Source organism: Glandiceps talaboti, chromosome 20 (genome assembly GCF_964340395.1).
Source record: "Glandiceps talaboti chromosome 20, keGlaTala1.1, whole genome shotgun sequence".
Taxonomy (NCBI): domain Eukaryota; kingdom Metazoa; phylum Hemichordata; class Enteropneusta; family Spengelidae; genus Glandiceps; species Glandiceps talaboti.
The window spans coordinates 12143910-12161136 of record NC_135568.1 but is presented as its reverse complement, the minus strand read 5'-3'; the positions used below and the strand labels follow the sequence as shown (position 1 = coordinate 12161136).

At 35.7% G+C, this 17227-nt stretch overlaps 1 protein-coding gene across 1 annotated transcript in view; it reads right to left on the bottom strand.

The window, feature by feature from the left end:
* The window catches only part of LOC144450554 (muscle M-line assembly protein unc-89-like), a 144961-nt gene that overhangs the window by 117451 nt on the left and 10283 nt on the right, over positions 1–17227 (bottom strand). Inside the window, exons 5-8 of the mRNA XM_078141198.1 lie at positions 13816–13939; positions 6760–7357; positions 6065–6089; positions 2627–3003 (exon numbers count right to left, since the gene is read on the bottom strand). Coding sequence (XP_077997324.1) covers positions 2627–3003; positions 6065–6089; positions 6760–7357; positions 13816–13939 — 1124 coding nt within the window. The remainder of the gene's footprint in view (positions 1–2626; positions 3004–6064; positions 6090–6759; positions 7358–13815; positions 13940–17227) is intronic.

The window sequence follows — 17227 nt, the reverse complement described above, 5'->3', positions numbered from 1 at the left end:
CAACCCATAACTCATACTCTCTCATAACTAATACCCTCCGATAACTAATACCACCCCATAACTAATACCCTTCGATAACTAATACCTTCCGTTAACTAATACCAACCCATAACTAATACCCTCCCATAACTAATACCTTAAGCTACTGAATATGTACACCCACCTAAAAAATAGAAAAAACTTATAAATTTACTGGTACAATACTTTTTACATGAAAACCAAAGAATGTCCCCTCTGTCAGCAGGGAATGGTCCCATGTCTTTACACTTGTGACTCAGGAAGAAATGTTATGCAGAGTTCTGTCAAGAGGGGGAGGGGGAGGGGGAATGGAAAGGAATGGTCCCATGTCTTTAAACTTGTGACTCGGGAAGAAATGTTATGCAGAGTTCTGTCAAGAGGGGGAGGGGGAGGGGGAATGGAAAGGAATGGTCCCATGTCTTTACACTTGTGACTCGGGAAGAAATGTTATGCAGAGTTCTGTCAAGAGGGGGAGGGGGAGGGGGAATGGAAAGGAATGGTCCCATGTCTTTAAACTTGTGACTCGGGAAGAAATGTTATGCAGAGTTCTGTCAAGAGGGGGAGGGGGAGGGGGAATGGAAAGGAATGGTCCCATGTCTTTAAACTTGTGACTCGGGAAGAAATGTTATGCAGAGTTCTGTCAAGAGGGGGAGGGGGAGGGGGAATGGAAAGGAATGGTCCCATGTCTTTAAACTTGTGACTCGGGAAGAAATGTTATGCAGAGTTCTGTCAAGAGGGGGAGGGGGAGGGGGAATGGAAAGGAATGGTCCCATGTCTTTAAACTTGTGACTCGGGAAGAAATGTTATGCAGAGTTCTGTCAAGAGGGGGAGGGGAGGGGAGGGGAAGGGGAATGGAATGGAATGGAATGGAATGGTCCCATGTCTTTAAACTTGTGACTGAATGAAATATTATGGGGAGTATTATTGGGGGAGGGGGGGGGAGGGGGTAGCACGGAATGGTCCCATACACTTCTGACTCAGGAAGAAATGTTATACAGAGTTTTATTAGTATGGGAAGGAGGGGTGGCAGAGAAAGATTTTTTACAGTATTTTTATATAGCGACAAGGATTAGGCAAATGTATTGAAATGACCATGTCTTTAAAATATTTTTAAAGGCTTTAGAGATTCATGGAATGGTAATAAGTCCCTGAGGCACATTCTTCTTGGAGCACTTCTCCGTCTTTCATATGTAAATTGTCCCTTTTAAACTTTATAGGGTATCGCCACAAATTGAGTACAGGAAATTGAATACGTAACAGCTAACAATGTAGTAGGACCTGATTGTAATTATTTACATTGTAAAGGTGAGAAATACTGAAAACAATAGATGTACCAGTATGTATACTTGCACTCTCGGGGTGTATCCAAAGGAAAGAATGACTTTTCTCTCAAAGGATGAGATACTACTTTGTCATAGATGCTTTAAGTTAACTGTAAAGGTTGACACAGCTTTGTTATGATAAAATCTCATTTTGGCATTTAACATACAAAGTTCCTCGGGAAAACTTCTTGTTTTGGCATTCAAGACACAAATTTTGCTATGAAAGCTTCTCGTTTTAGAGGTTAAAACTGAGTTTAGAACTTCTCATTTCAGAGTTTTTACTCTCAAATTTTGACATGAAACATTTTGAAATGGAAAGTTTAATCTGTTTCAGAGTTTACCATATATCCACATACAGTGTATCTTCCTGCAATACAAGCTACATCAAGTGATGCAGCAGTTACATACAATGTATCTTCGTGCAATACAAACTACATCAAGTGATGCAAGTTACATACAATGTATCTTCCTGCAATACAAGCTACATCAAGTGATGCAGCAGTTATCTTGATGAATTTGGTCAGACAACAGTCCTCCTGAAGCTGAGAGTGAAAGGGACTGTGATGCAGACAATCATTCTAATGCTGTCTGTTTTGTCAACACTGACACACCCACTCAGACCATCATGGTCTGTATTGGATTAAAATGTTGTAGGCAACCTGTCAAAGTTACTTTATAAAGATTTATCTTTCTCCATTGCTAGGCTTATGAAACTTAAAAAGAATATCAAAACAATACAGCTACAGTCACTTTAGGCACAGCCACTCTATGATAGAGGAACTATGCTTGATGTTTTTTGGGTAATGAAGTTCACCTGTATTCTATCCTATCCTATCCTATCCTATCCTAATACTTGTACTAAGTAAATGTAGAACTCTGTCAAACATGATGGATTCTCAGCCTAAACCTTGTAATCATTCCAAGATATATTTTAACATTGACTCATCCAGATAGTGTAGAACAAGGCAGCATGTGTAGAGTTGTAGTCTGGATGCCCGGAAACGCGAATGGAGGTGTAAATCGTAATGATACCGTATAGGGACTAGACTAATGTGATATCGAATCATCTCAAAGATAGATCTTAATATTCAGTGAAGGATAGCACTAGACTAGTAGAGTTGAGGCTGATGGATTCATGGGGAGGTATTCTTTGTAATTCAATGACTATAGAATAGGACAGATTCCAGGCTGGCAGACTCATGTAGAGGTGTCCTTTCTAAATGAATGATTAAGTATTATACATGCAAATCCTCACTGTATAGGTGAACGAACTCTAAAATACTTACCAAAGACAGTTAGTGTAGCCTTTGCTGTGACTTCACCAGCTGAACTTTTCAGTGTACATGTATAAGTTCCTGCATCATTAACAGTCAATTCAAACACTTCTAAATAATGTACTCCACTGTCTTCATAAATTTCATGTCTTCCTTCATCCTTGAGTACTTTCCCTTCAAATTTCCAGGTGACAGTTGGTGTAGGGATACCGTCCACTTTACAAGAGAACCTTGTAGACTTAGTTTCAGTGGCGGTCAAGTTACGAGGTCGCAGAATAAATTCTGGTGGTTTGTCCGAACTTTCCTTTGGTTGGGTTTGAGGTGTCGCAAACTGTTTCGCAAGAGAGAAAGTCGGTGTTGCAAAGGTACGCTTGACGACATCTTCAGGACTGTGGAGAAATAGAAGAATTTATGAGTTAAGTTATCTGGGGACCATACCTGAGAATATGGAATGTTTACTTCTTCGTTCTTGTCCCCTGATATCAATATTATAACACTTGACTGAAAGAGTTCCCCCCTCTCTGTTTTTCGCTTCTGTACTTTTTGTCCCCTCACATCAATGTGATAATCTTGCAAGACCCCTTAATTGTCTCCCAGTTTAAGTGCAAACTAGATTTTTTCTAGCTCTGTAACTCTCGAGAACTTCACCATATTGTGTAAAATTAAATGTGTGGCTTATTGCAATGTTGGATCTTGTTGGTGCATGCTTTAAGGCCAAGGTTTCCACTGTGTTATCTTATCACTATCAGTGGAACTTATATGGATTATCAAGGATCATTCATTTCTTTTCACCAACTTTTCTATAAGTCTGACAACAACCATATTTGTCACCTCCTTGTTTATCCTTATCTGAAATAGGTCTTTAATACTCATCAAACAATTTGTTTGTATGAAAAAGCTGACATGTTGACTCCAATAGTTTATACCCCTTAAACCAATGCAGTGGTTGAACCCTTTTATGATTTAGGTGGCCTCATGAATAGTAAAATACATGTAGGGTTGAAATTTGTACTAAGCCAACCATGAGACACTAGGGTTGAAATTTGTATTAAGCCAACCATGAGACACTGCATTGATTCTATTACGTGGCAATACGTAAAGGGTATGACCTCGTGACCTCTCATCTGTCATCCTGTACTATGCTCCCTGCATTATCGCCTGTAGACTATAAACACCTTTATATTACCAGTAGATGTAATTAGGCAATATATCTATCTATACAATACTAACTGTAATTTGTCATTTTTGTTGACCAAACTTAATGCATTCAAACTTACATACCAAGTAATTTCACATTATACACAACTAAGGGCTATCTGCTCAGTCGTACCTCAACACACAGTTCCCCTATCATGTACGTGACAGAGGGACTGTGCTCATTAACCATTTACTAGTACAACCAAAAAGGTTGTCTCCTTGCTGTGGAATCATATTTTGTATGAGTTCCAAATTCAAGTCATTCAATTGTATACAGCCAAAGAAGGCTGAGTGATTTATCTGAAATATACTAGGGAAATTATTTCTCCTCTGAGTTTGGAACTAATAAAGGTGAACTAAAAACACATTTGTTTAAACAATATTATAAACTGTATTAATGTATTACTATTACCATGTGCATTTTACTAAGATGTCATTTTAGCCATTTTATAATTATTGTAACTGTTTTGTTGTTTTTAGCTCTACGCGTTTGATTGTTTTTACCATGCTTTTAACTCTATGATATGTACACCACTTTCAAATATTGATAAATAGAAAAGGCGCTTTAGAAAAGAAATAAACTTTAAACTTTTAATTTTAATGCAAAACATTTTAATAGTAGCGATACCAGACATACATATACAGTTTTGGGATATCAATAATTTTTATCCTGTGGTCCATAGTATGTTGTCACATTCAGACTAATCATTCATATCCAATTTATAACATAGTCTATATGTTAAGTTTTAATCTGTAAAGTTATGCAACCAACACAATGGAAGTTCCTAGTACAGTGGTAGAATTTGTATTTAGTTCACTTAATTAGTTCTGTATATCTAATACTGTTGTGGTCAAGGTTACTCTATAGCCCAGATATCACATTTTGTCTAAATTTGATATGTTTACAGGGGTTGTTGGACTGAATTAGAAGCTAGTCCTGCAACTACTTCTAATGTGATCATTTACCATTAGTACACTGTATCTTATATAACACTATTTCTGGGAATGAATGAATGAATGAATGAATATTATTATTATAATGTGTGCTTGCATGTACTAATGTCTATGATGTGTATCTAGGTGACAGACAATGTCTCAAGTCCTGGTAACTGATAGGTCATTGGAAGTTCCTGCTCTTTGAAATAGTTCACTGAGTTCTGCATATCTAATTCTGTTCGGGTCAAAGTTACTGTATACTGTTTGCCTGCATAGACATCAGTAAATTGTAATGTGTTAAAGTCTATACAGGTGGTAGATAATGTCCTGGAGACTGATAGGCAATGGAAGTTCCTGCTATAATTTCTTTGAAATAGCTCACTGATTTCTGTGTATCTGTTGTGGTCAAGGTTACTGTATATTAAATCATTATTTTGCGAGTCGACAGGCTGAACTGGGGTTGATCTGCAGGTTGATTTGCAGATCCTTCAAAACAACAATTATTTGTATAAAATCAACCAAAACAAATATGTTTACATAAAAATAGTTTCAAATATACATATACATGTAGCAAATAATCTATATAAGCACATAAGTATTCACTCAATACTATGTTTAGTATACACTCCTGTGTAATGTACATTTGCATAGACATCTGTCTATAGTGTGTATGTTAAAGTCTATACAGGTGATAGACTATGTTCTGGCAACTGACAGACAATGAATGCACGTTCCAGGTATATTTCTTTGAAGTATACTTGGCTATTTTTAGTTGACTAAGTTCTGTATACCTGTGGGTAAGAGTATTGTATGCAGTAATTTGTATGCACATATCACTGTCTTTAGTGTATGTAAGCCCAATTGGCCCAATGATCAGGTGACAGACAATGTCCTGGTAGTCCATAGGCATGGGGAGTTTCTGGTATAATGTCTTTTAAATAACTTTTTAGTCCACTTGTCCTTTTTAGTTGACTAATTTCTGAATTTTTTTTATCTTCATATTGTTTAAGGTCACTGTGTAATGTATTCTGCATGATGTGGTTAAAATCACTAATGTATTTTGCATATTGCAGTTAAACCACTGCATAATGCGTATGCATAGATGGTGTGTACACATAGACCACTGTCTTTGGTGTGCGTAATCTAGTGCAGGCGACTTTGCACAGACAAGGGAAGCCATAGACATCTTTGCATAGTTGAACAGATTGCTTTCACTTGACTGGTTGTCAATACAGGTAATTGGGTATTGTTTATTGACATAGCTAGAAGTGTCAATTGTATGGATTGGAATAATAATAGAGACTGAAGATTACTCACCTCTCATCCTCCTCACTACCCATCACTGTCAACACCAAGAAAAAAAGCAAAACAGAAACTCGTCAATACTGAGTTTGGTTGAAATATATTTAGTCAGCTGAAATTCCATGCATTCTTTGTGCATGTCCTAAGTGCTAGGAATCATACAGGTGAGAACCTGAGTGTTAGCATTGATTATGTGGCTACACTGTAAAAACCAGGTACATGCTATCACTAATACTTCCAACACTTTATCAGCTTTGTGGAGCCTTTATCACGATGTACGATAAATCTCTGATAATTCCCTGCATTAAGTTACAAAATGAACACAAGTATATATACAGAGAAAACCTTTGTACAGGAAGTCCTTTACTATAGTTATGGTAATGTGAAACTCATTCTAGCAGAAAACTATTTGTAACATGCATGCATCACAGAGTGGTGACGCCTTGACTTGGATTGTGTAAAGTTCTCCAAAACTTGCCATGTGTGTATTCAACATACACTCCTAGGTGTATGGTGTATTCAAGTACATGCTTCATACAGTGGAAAGACTCTTGTGTTATGAAACAAGTTGGTTCTTATCTGGTAGTCTTTTGTATAGAAATCTACAATAAAAGCTGGACACCTGATAGACTAGAGATCACTCATACAACTGAAACTCAAGAAGTTAAACTCAAGTAGGAAACACATAGTTTTTGATTACATGTACATACCTTCTACTATTATTTCTGCAGTGGAATCGGCTTTTCCAGCATTGTTTATTGCTTCACATGTATATTCCCCATCGTCGTCTTCATTAATTTCAGCAATAATCAATGAACATGAGTCGTCATCCCCAAATTCCATGCGATAGTGTCTACTTTCTGTGATTTCTAGGCCGTCTTTCAGCCACCTGATATCAGGCTCAGGTGAACCAATAACAACACAATCCAGTCTAGCAGCACTGCCTTCGCACACCTCCACATCTTCTAAATCCTGTGTAAATATGGGTGCTTTCACAGAAGCCATGTCTTGGTCACGGGAATCTACTCTGTCCTGTTTTTCAAGTTTGCCTTTTTTAGTGTCAACTCCTCTTGATTTGCGGAAAACACCCTGAATTTTACTAGCAGCTTTAGCAACTTCAGGGTCACTCAAGTCTATATCAACTTCGTCTTCCGGTGCACTGGTTTCTTTCTCACCAGTTTCTCCTTCTCGTTTTGCTTTCAGAAGTCCAGAAAAGGGTGTCACAGGTTTATCAGTCGACTTACTCAGACTACTGAACAGTTTCAGTGAGGACATTCGACCAATGGCTCGTACAGCATTGGTTGTCTTCTACAAAACAAAAGAAGCATCGGAGTATTACATGGAGGTGTGTTCATGTATGATCACTGACCCCTAGAAGACTGCCTGCATGTAAAGGTGAGTGCACAAACGTGAAGGTTTGAGCTATTAAGGTGTCTGACTGAAGAGCGCTAGTGAGTGACTGATAGCCCAGTCAAAGTACATGTAGGCGGCAGACTATTATTATTTACTGCATCTATAATCCAATCAGAGGTCATTTCTCATACTTAAAGGCTGTCTTTATACCTATATGCAAATCACCTTTTCTCTATCTAAATGGTGATCAATAGTTAGTTACTTATTCACCAAACCTGCCACTTCTTTTGTCACTTGGGTGTAGACCGCTTAACTTGCATGGTTTGACTATCTGTTACTATTGATTGCTGTCTGCTACCTGTTGAGTCTTTACTCAAGGGCTGTCAACTAAGGATAGTTAGGTACTCACACTCTACTGCACTGATTTCACTCAATTTCCTGAATGACTTTTTGTCAAAGTATTACAATTTTTTTGAAACTGCACTCAGTTTTCAAAGAGTATTATGACTTGGTACAGGGCAAACACTTTTTTGTATGTAAAAATTCAGTTCAGAAAAGTTTGTTGAAGTTACATTTAATTTTATTTACATGACCACTTTTTTGAGACAGCACAATGACATGTGAGAAGTCAATGACATTTGTTATGTGTGCCCTAATTTCCTGCACACAAAAAAATTGTCAGTCAACTTCCTGAGCTGCCTTGTTTAAGTAGTACCTTTTTTCAAAACAGGACTTCTAGTCATTTTTTCAAGGAGTACAGTGACCTGGTATAAGTTGATGCCTATTTTTTGTGTGCCCCAATTTTCTGTTTAAGAAAGTTTGTTGAATTTTAAAACTTTGTATTAAAACTTTTTTGAGGCAGCACTTCTAGTCAGTTTTTCAAGGAGTAAAATTATGGTATAAGTCAATGACATTTTTTGTTAGCATTTCTTTTCTTTTGCAAAAACTTATGTTGAATTTAGGTCTATGGAACTCTTCTCAAAATAAGAGACCTGGTTTAAGAGTCATAAAATAGAGAAAATGTGACATGTTAATAATACTCAGGAAAATAGAGATGACCTCGAGAGCATAATTTTAGAACAATCTCAAAAGTTAAAAAAGACTCGTACAAAATAGAGTGTGTGTGATTTTTGTCGACACTCTGGAAAATTATTTGGCGAGCATAATTTTAGAACAATCTCAAAAGCCATCAAAAGAAAGACAAGTAATGTATGAAATAGAGAAAGTGTCATTTTTGTCAACACTCAGGAAAATAGAATTGATTCGGCGAGTTTTATTTTAAAACCATTCTTAAAAGTTCAGAGAAACTTGTATGAATTAAATACAGAAAGTGTCATTTTTGTCAACACTCAGGAAAATAGAAGAGGGCATAATTCTGGAACCAAACTCAAAAGTTATTAACACATATGATATTCAGAAAGTGTCATTTTTGTTGACATGCAGGAATAGAGTTAAATTTTGTGGACATAATCTGAGAACAATCTCAAATGTTATGTGAGATCAAAAAAGAAGAATTAAGATGTTTGTCAACACTCAGAATAGACAGCATAATTTGGGATATACTTGAGACAAAGGTGAGAATATCAAACTGTTGAGTTTTTGACATTAATTAAAGGAGAGATTTTAGGATGCATGAAACAGGAAATCTGGAAACATTTTAAGACTTTTCATACGTTTTGTTGACATGATTTGATGAGACATTTTAAAGAAAACTTTGACAGGGCTAAGGTAGATTGCATCAATTCAGTGACAATTTATATCTCATAAATAAAGACATTGAATTATAATATAGTAAATCTTTATAGTCCTTTACAGGAAAAACAGATAATATGAATACATAAACTGCAAGAATTTATCAACATAGTATACAACATAAATTAACTGAACTGGAACTCAAAAAACACGCATGTGTTAAAAAAGGATAAAACAGTAAATAATGAGCATAGTAAATGAAAACAGGGCTAAAATTGTCTTTCTGCAGAGTGTGTGTGTGTGTGTGTGTGTCTGTCTGTCTGTCTGTCTGTCTGCCTGTGTGTGTGTGTGTCTGTCTGTGTTGTTGAATTACTCGCCCATAGACTTGTCGTGATAACATTATCTCAGGCCTATACCCTGCAAACCATAGTTTGAGAGGTATGCCTGAGAGATCAGTGGCACCACATCAAATGTGGGGTATTGAATTGATGCTGGTATAAATGACTACTTATAGCATTTTGTCTAGATGTATATGGAAGTCTGGGTTCACCACTTCTGTCTATTCATCAAATTCACAGTCATTCTAGTGTCAAGGGGTTTCTAAAGCAATTTATGCAATGTTCATATGTTCAATTCAGTGTTACATGCTTCACTTTTTATGCTACGACCTTCATTTCTGGCAAGCACACAAACAGGGTAGTGACATGTGTACTGAAGGACTTTTCATTGTAGAATGAAATCGGATACTCAGTGTAGTGTAGTAATGTACTCGGCTAATGACAGCTGTTTTAAAAGTGTCTACAAACTCAGAAAGTTGCCAACACTTCAAACTCAGTGGCTAAACCAGCCTGACATTTCTTGATCAAGAATAGGAAATCATGCAGAACTGCTTTCACATGTTTGTCATGCATCAAAACGTACATTTTACAATATTAATAGCCTGGATACAAGTTCTCTTGTTGTACAGTTTGTATGGACATAGCACAGAGACTGGGGTGAAAAAGACAGACGTGTCCAATCATGAGTAAATAGCATTCTTGGGATTAACTGTATCACTAAAGTCCAGTAGTAATTTACTTGAAAGCTGCCTTGTTTTTATCAATGGAAATACCACTTTAAATTTGTAGTGACTAAAGTTTCTACTCATGTAAACATTTTTATTTGTATTTAGCTGATGGCTTTTTAACTACAATAAAATTGTTTACACCAAGGGAAATATAATATTTGCACAAAGTTGTCAGTCAAAAACATAAAATAAAAAAAGTTGTTACTCTACATGCCAAAATTTACTTTAAAAATTACCTTACATTTTACATCCTTGAAAATGTTTATAACATTGTAGTATGAATTTTCAGGGAAGTTTTCCTCCAGATGTATATTTTGATATCTATGCCAAGTTTTAATTTAGTTTGTATAAACAGCTGTGAATCTTTGTTAATAACATTTGGGGTTTAAGCTAACTTATGTTATAAATACACCACTCTACAACCTTTGCGCTGTATTTACTACATGGTAATTGGTAGGGTCTATCATGGTTACTGCATGGTAGGGTCTATCGTTACTGTAACTGTAAATACAGGTACATAGCTATTTTAGGCTACATTTAAAGTAACATGTCATCAGCACCAGTACCATTTCATTTCATTTTATTTATAAACATAGAATTTTTATAAATTCCTACATCTGAATTTAACATGAACAATATCTGATAGTTGTCTGATGATCGCTGAGGAAGTGTGAAACGCCGAGTAATGACTTTTTAATATAACATCCTTATTCTTTTGAATTAAGTATATATATACATATAGATGTACATACATACATACACACAAATAGCTATACATATAGATAGATAGATAGATAGATAGATAGATAGACAGACAGACAGACAGACAGACAGACAGACAGACAGACAGACACAGATAGTTGGTATAGAATAGGTTCGACAAGAATTGAACAGAACAGAACAGAATAGATTCCATATTGCTAAAATCAACAGGTGTCAGTTGTAGCATAACTGTTCATGGTGACATCTTGACCTAGGATTGTGACAACACACATTCCCACTATAGTATTACAAATCTAATATTCATTTTAATACATGGTGACGTATTGACCTGGGATTGTGACTTGACATACATTCACACCATAGTACATAAATCTGATATTCATTTCAATACGTGTTGTAGAGGTTATCTGAAATACTGATCCCCTTGGCCCTGATGACACCACATCCTGTGATAAATATTTGAATTACAATCCCATTTAACTAGTTACGCATTGATTGTATTTTCACATGGTAAGATCAGAATAATGGCTATAATTGTGGTGTGTGTGTGTGTGTGGTTAGACTTCCTCGGGTGTTCGGGCCTTTTTGTTATTTGAGGAAAATGTATTTTTTAAAACACAATTATATTCTTTTGTGTGATATAATGACCTGAGAGAGTGGCTGTGAAACAATTAGGTGAATGCCTAGAGTAGAATGATGTACTTGTGGTGTCTGTGGTTAGACTTCCTCAGGTCTCTGGGCTTTTTTTTGGTCTTTATTTGAACAAAATATGTTTAAAAAAACAAAACAAAACCTAAATGTGTTCTTTTGTGTGAAATAATGACCTGAGTGAGTGATTGCGAAAGTCAGATGAAAGCGTAGAACCCTGAGACTACTAGTTATTGGGAAATATAAAAAGGGTAACAATTGATCGATCAATTAATCAATCCATCAATCAATCAATCACTGAATAAACTAATTAAGTACAACACTCTTAGTCTGAAGCACTGTTCTGTTCAGTGGTGTTGAACTGTTAGACCACATCTTGACCTTTGTGAAGCAAATGAAATTTCAGTTTCGTTCTGAGTGATTGCAAAAGTCATGTGAAAGCGTAAAGCCCAGAGTCTACTAATTATTGAGAAATATAAAAAGGGTAAGGACCAATCAATCAATCAATCAATTAATCAATCAATCCATCAATCAATCAATCACTGAATAAACTAATTAAGTACCAAACTCTTAGTCTGAAGCACTGTTCTGTTCAGTTGTGTTGAACTGTTAGACCACATCTTGACCGTTGTGAAGCAAATGAAATTTCAGTTTCATTCTGAAATAACCCTGGATAGAGGCCTCAAGGATATAAAGTGAGTTCCAAAGTTTTTGAGCAAAATGTGTGATGTGCATGACCTCCATAGCTGATTTACACGTGTATTGCTAAAATGTTAAAAATTGGTGTGTGTGTGTGTGTGTGTGTGTGTGTGTGTGTGTGTGTGTGTGTGTGTGTGTGTGTGTGTGTGTGTGTGTGTGTGTGTTTGTGTGTGTGTGTGTGTGCACGCGCGTGTGTGCATGAATGCATGCATGCGTGCGTGCGTTTGTGTGTGTGTGTGTGTGTGTGAAAGAGAACTATATAAGAGTATAGAAGTTTTGAGAGCTTGTGGCAATATTGAGATTCAGTTCAGTTTTTTGATCAATGCTAACACTATGTTCTTATTACTAACCAAGAGATGAATTCAGTATTAACGTTATAGCTATCCTTGGATGAATATCAAAACATTTTCAAATCACATTCACAGTATGTGTGGTATGTGTGAACTTTACATAAGATAAAGATGTAGAATTCCTAGATTCAGTTCAGTTTATTTGGATCAATACCAGCTAAATTACTTTATCCTTGGACCAATGTCTGTTTTATGACTTCATATACCTTGAATACATGGCCTAGGGTATTGTATTGTGCAATAAAAGCAGACTGCTATGTTACAGTGACAAACGAGGTGTTAAACAAGCTTGGATCAGCCTTGAATTGAAATGATGCTGACATTTACAGTCTGGCAAAGACTTGGGAGGGGGGGGGGGGAGTACAAGGTAAAGAGCTGTGCAAGGACAATATAGTGAATTCAAATCTTTGGAATGATAGGGGGATGGCGAGTGCATTAGTTATATTTAGGGGGGAGGGGCAGTAGGGCTGCAGTACATACAGTTTTGAGAATTTCTACGAATTAAATTTATGGTATATTTTGCAGTTATACTTAACTTAATTTAAGGGGTAGAGGCTGTAAAACATTTATTTTTAAGGAGGTAGGTTGGGTGGCAGTAAACGGTAATACTTAAGGGGTAGGTGGGGCTGCAGTACAGTTATATTTAAGGGGGGTAGGTGGGTCTGCAGTGCAGTTATATTGAAGGGGGTTAGGTGGGGCTGCAGTACAGTTATACTTAAGGAACAGATAAGTAGATATTCTAAATTCATACTTGGTTTAATCATAGTAAGTGTAAGTGGATACCACTTTGTGTCTTTGTCATTTGTCTATCAATAGGAAATATCCAGAGGTAAATACAAAATTCTTGTTCATTGGCTTTGATAACAATGTTATTTTTCCCTGCAGAAAACTAAGTTTTTCTCAGAAATGATGTCAGTGTACATAGTACATGTACATATAGAACAATGGTCACCGTTAAAGAATATCTTTACAAATACAATACAAAACAAAACAAAACAAAAAACAAATAGAACTTTAATTTGAACCATTTTCCAACAAGTTGTATATTGGAAAGAAACATGATAACTTCTTATCAGTGTGTTATCCCCACAGCCATTATTAAGTTAGATATCAAGACAAATACAGGGCTAATTTGGTCTAAATTTGATGTGATATCTTATCTTATCATATCTAAACACCTTAAATCTATGGAATAGATAGCTGCCTTGTAATGAAAACATGTTAATGTTTCTTACCTGCCATCTTCTCCTTGCTAGCCATTTCTTCAGTTTTTGAGTTGAAATCTTAGCTGCTTTCATTTTGTTGGTGTCTTTTCTTAGCCATTTATGGTTCAAACACTGCTCCACTGTTTGTCTTTGCCTGTAAAGTCACAAAATATGAAAATAGAAAATGAAATTCATTGTCTACTATGTTTGAATTTGTGTCTTTCCTAAACCATTTATTGTTCAAACACTGTTCCACCATTTGTCTTTGCCTGTAATCACAAATATGAAATATGAGAAAATGATTTGATCTTATTAATTATTGGATTTTCTGTCTTTCCCTAATGACCATCATTTTGGTTCAGACACTGCTGTATTTGTTGTCTTTGCCTGTAATCCTAAAATATGAAATATAAGAAAAAAAATTTCATCTGATATATTATTTGACTTTCTGTCTTTCCCTAATAGTAATAACAGTGAAACACTGCTCTACTGTTTGTCTCTGCTTCAAAATGTGACTACTGCTATGTTTCTATTTTTAAAAAAGTCTTTTCTAACTCTTTGAGAGTTGGTAGCAGGTGAAAACAACCAACTACTCCACAATTTCTGGACAGCTATATTGTTTTTTTTTTTAAAAGTCTTGGTTTTAAATACTACATCAACCCGATATATATCCATTGTTTAATTTTGTTGGGCAGATTTAGTTGGTAGTATCGACAACTTTTTTCAATTTTACCAGCTACTTTTAAAATTAGCTACATCCCTGACATATGATCTTATCATGATCAGCTGGTACACCGGAGTACATTTAATGGAATAACACAAGGTCAGTGACTTATTACAAATTGATATCATATCAAATCTCACAGTATGTACTCTAATCATTTTACTGATATAGTTAGTCAAATATTGCCACTGGAAATGAAAACTTAACTTTTTAGTGGATTTTAGATTGTAATTGATAGATAGATCCTAGACTTTTAATCATTTGGATATAAATGTAACATTTGATAACTTGGATGAGACAGCCACAACAACTGCCAGTCTGTATAATGAAAACTAAACTTTGGTGGATCTTAGAATGTAATAGATATAGTGTAGACTTTTATCACTTAGAGGATAGAATGTTATCACTTGATCTTTGGAAAAGTCAGCCACAACAACTGCCAGTCTGTATATTAAGTGAAAATTAAACTTTGGTGGATCTTAGAATGTAATAGATATAGTGTAGACTTTTATCACTTGGAGGATAGAATGTTATCACTTGATCTTTGGAAAAGTCAGCCACAACAACTGCCAGTTTGTATAATGAAAACTAAACTTTAGTGGATCTTAGAATGTAATTGATAAAATAGATAGATTGCAGACTTTCAATCATTTGGAATATAGAATGTTTTAAATTCATCACTTGGATGTAGTCTGGATGGCAACATGGTCTCTAACAAATGTGAAGGATATCATATAGGAACTAGACTAACTTGAATGACTTAGCCACAACAACATTCACTAATGAAAACTAAACTTTAGTGGATTTTAGATTGCAATTCATAGATAGATAGATAGTAGACTTTTAATAATTTGGATAGAATGTTACATTTGAACTTTGGAATGAGTCAACCACACAACAACCTGGGTCAATTTGTTGTGTATGTTGATATGATTTGTTTGGATTGAACACTGAAAAGATAAAGAGTTATAGGTCTGAGGTTATCTGGGATTAATTGATAAAAAGTATTATAGTATATTTCATTTGACTCAAAATGATGTGTAAATTTACATAATCTAAGGCAAATACATGCACAGAAATAGATTTAACAGTATGGTATTAGAGTATAGCACTAGATATAACAACATGTAACCCCCCCCCCCCTCCCCCCTCCAAAAATAATTTTCAAAACACAACAAACATTGAACATTGAAATGCAAAGCAAACAAAAAGTATGATGAAGAATTCTATTTTGAGGTTTGGTAAAACTCACAAGGGGACCTGCTTCTAGATATTCATCAGGTGAAATTTGTAAAACTAAATGACCCACATGTATAGTGGGAGCAATGAGCATACCAGTATTTTAACTATAGTGTACACTCTAATAAAAGACACGTTTCTTTTGGGGCAAATGATAAAAATAACAACAACCAAAACGTGTGATGAAGGCCGGTTTACATTTTAGCTTTGGTGAGACTCACCAGGGCATCTGTTTGGATAAAGCTAAAAGGTGAAATTTGCATGATGCAAAAGTAATGACCAAGTGGAGTGCAAGCAGTGCATTTATTCATTCCTTTATGATAGCGTGTACTTTTAGACTAATACAAGCACCACGTGAACCTCCAGGTTGACCACACACCTGTGTATGGATAGTAGATTTAAGACAGAGCTACATCTATGTCTTTGGTAGGGTCTCAAATTGTTTTCACTTCTTAATTTGTATAGTTACATTATCCTGATATCATGCTGTGTTTAAAGATGAAAACAAGTATACAAAGACAAATTTTGTTGTGAGGGAAAAACGATAAAAATTGTGAGTTGAGATCTCTGCATAGTGTGAGATAGGGGAATGCCAGAGTTTTGTGTATCACAAGAAATTGCTGTACATCAGTGGCATGTCAGCTATGGCTTAGAAGAAACACGGCTTCTTGATAAAAAAGTTTCCTGTACAACTCATACATGTAAGATAAACAGTGTACTTTGATACCCTTTTCAAGGTTTGCTGTGAAGGACTCCTTAATTGATATATTGACAAGGTCCCAGACAGTTTTGTCATTGTTTACATGTTTTTGTTCCAATGTTTTCAAAGTCCTAGAGTCGATAATTAGTGGTAATTATCACAGCAGGTCGATTCTATCACATAGCCATGGTAATTAATGGTAAGCATCTTTGAAATAATTGAAAAAAAGTTATTGATTGGGACATGTAGTGTCAGAGATGTCATGGTGAATAACAGACATTCTTTTTATGTGTATCCACAGTCCCTCTATCCCTGGTTTTTATCACTAGTCTGGCAACCATTATTGTTATGAGGTGTGATTCTCAGTCTCAGCTGTTGATAGTTCATGTATTCTGATGATTTGCTAGGTTGTGATAGACGGACTGTGGTCTATCCCATTAAAGTGGACTGGTGTTTTTATCATTTTCAGCTCTATAGCAGTAGTCTAAATGCTATCTGTGGCTTTGTATCTCAAGAGCTCTCTTCCCAGTCACCCTTCTTGAAATCCAGAGCCACAGATAGCCTAGACAACTATGGTAGTGACATGGCCACTTTCTGTATCACAGCATTTTATTGATAGGTTTTTAGAACCCTGGTACTGTTATTGTAAAAGGGGAAAGTCAATTGTAAAGTATGTCTTATTTTCAATGTAGTCAATTACCCATAACACAAACACTGGTAGGGAACCTTGGTTAGGACCCTGGTAGAATGGGGTGGATTTTACTGTACTGCATAACCCA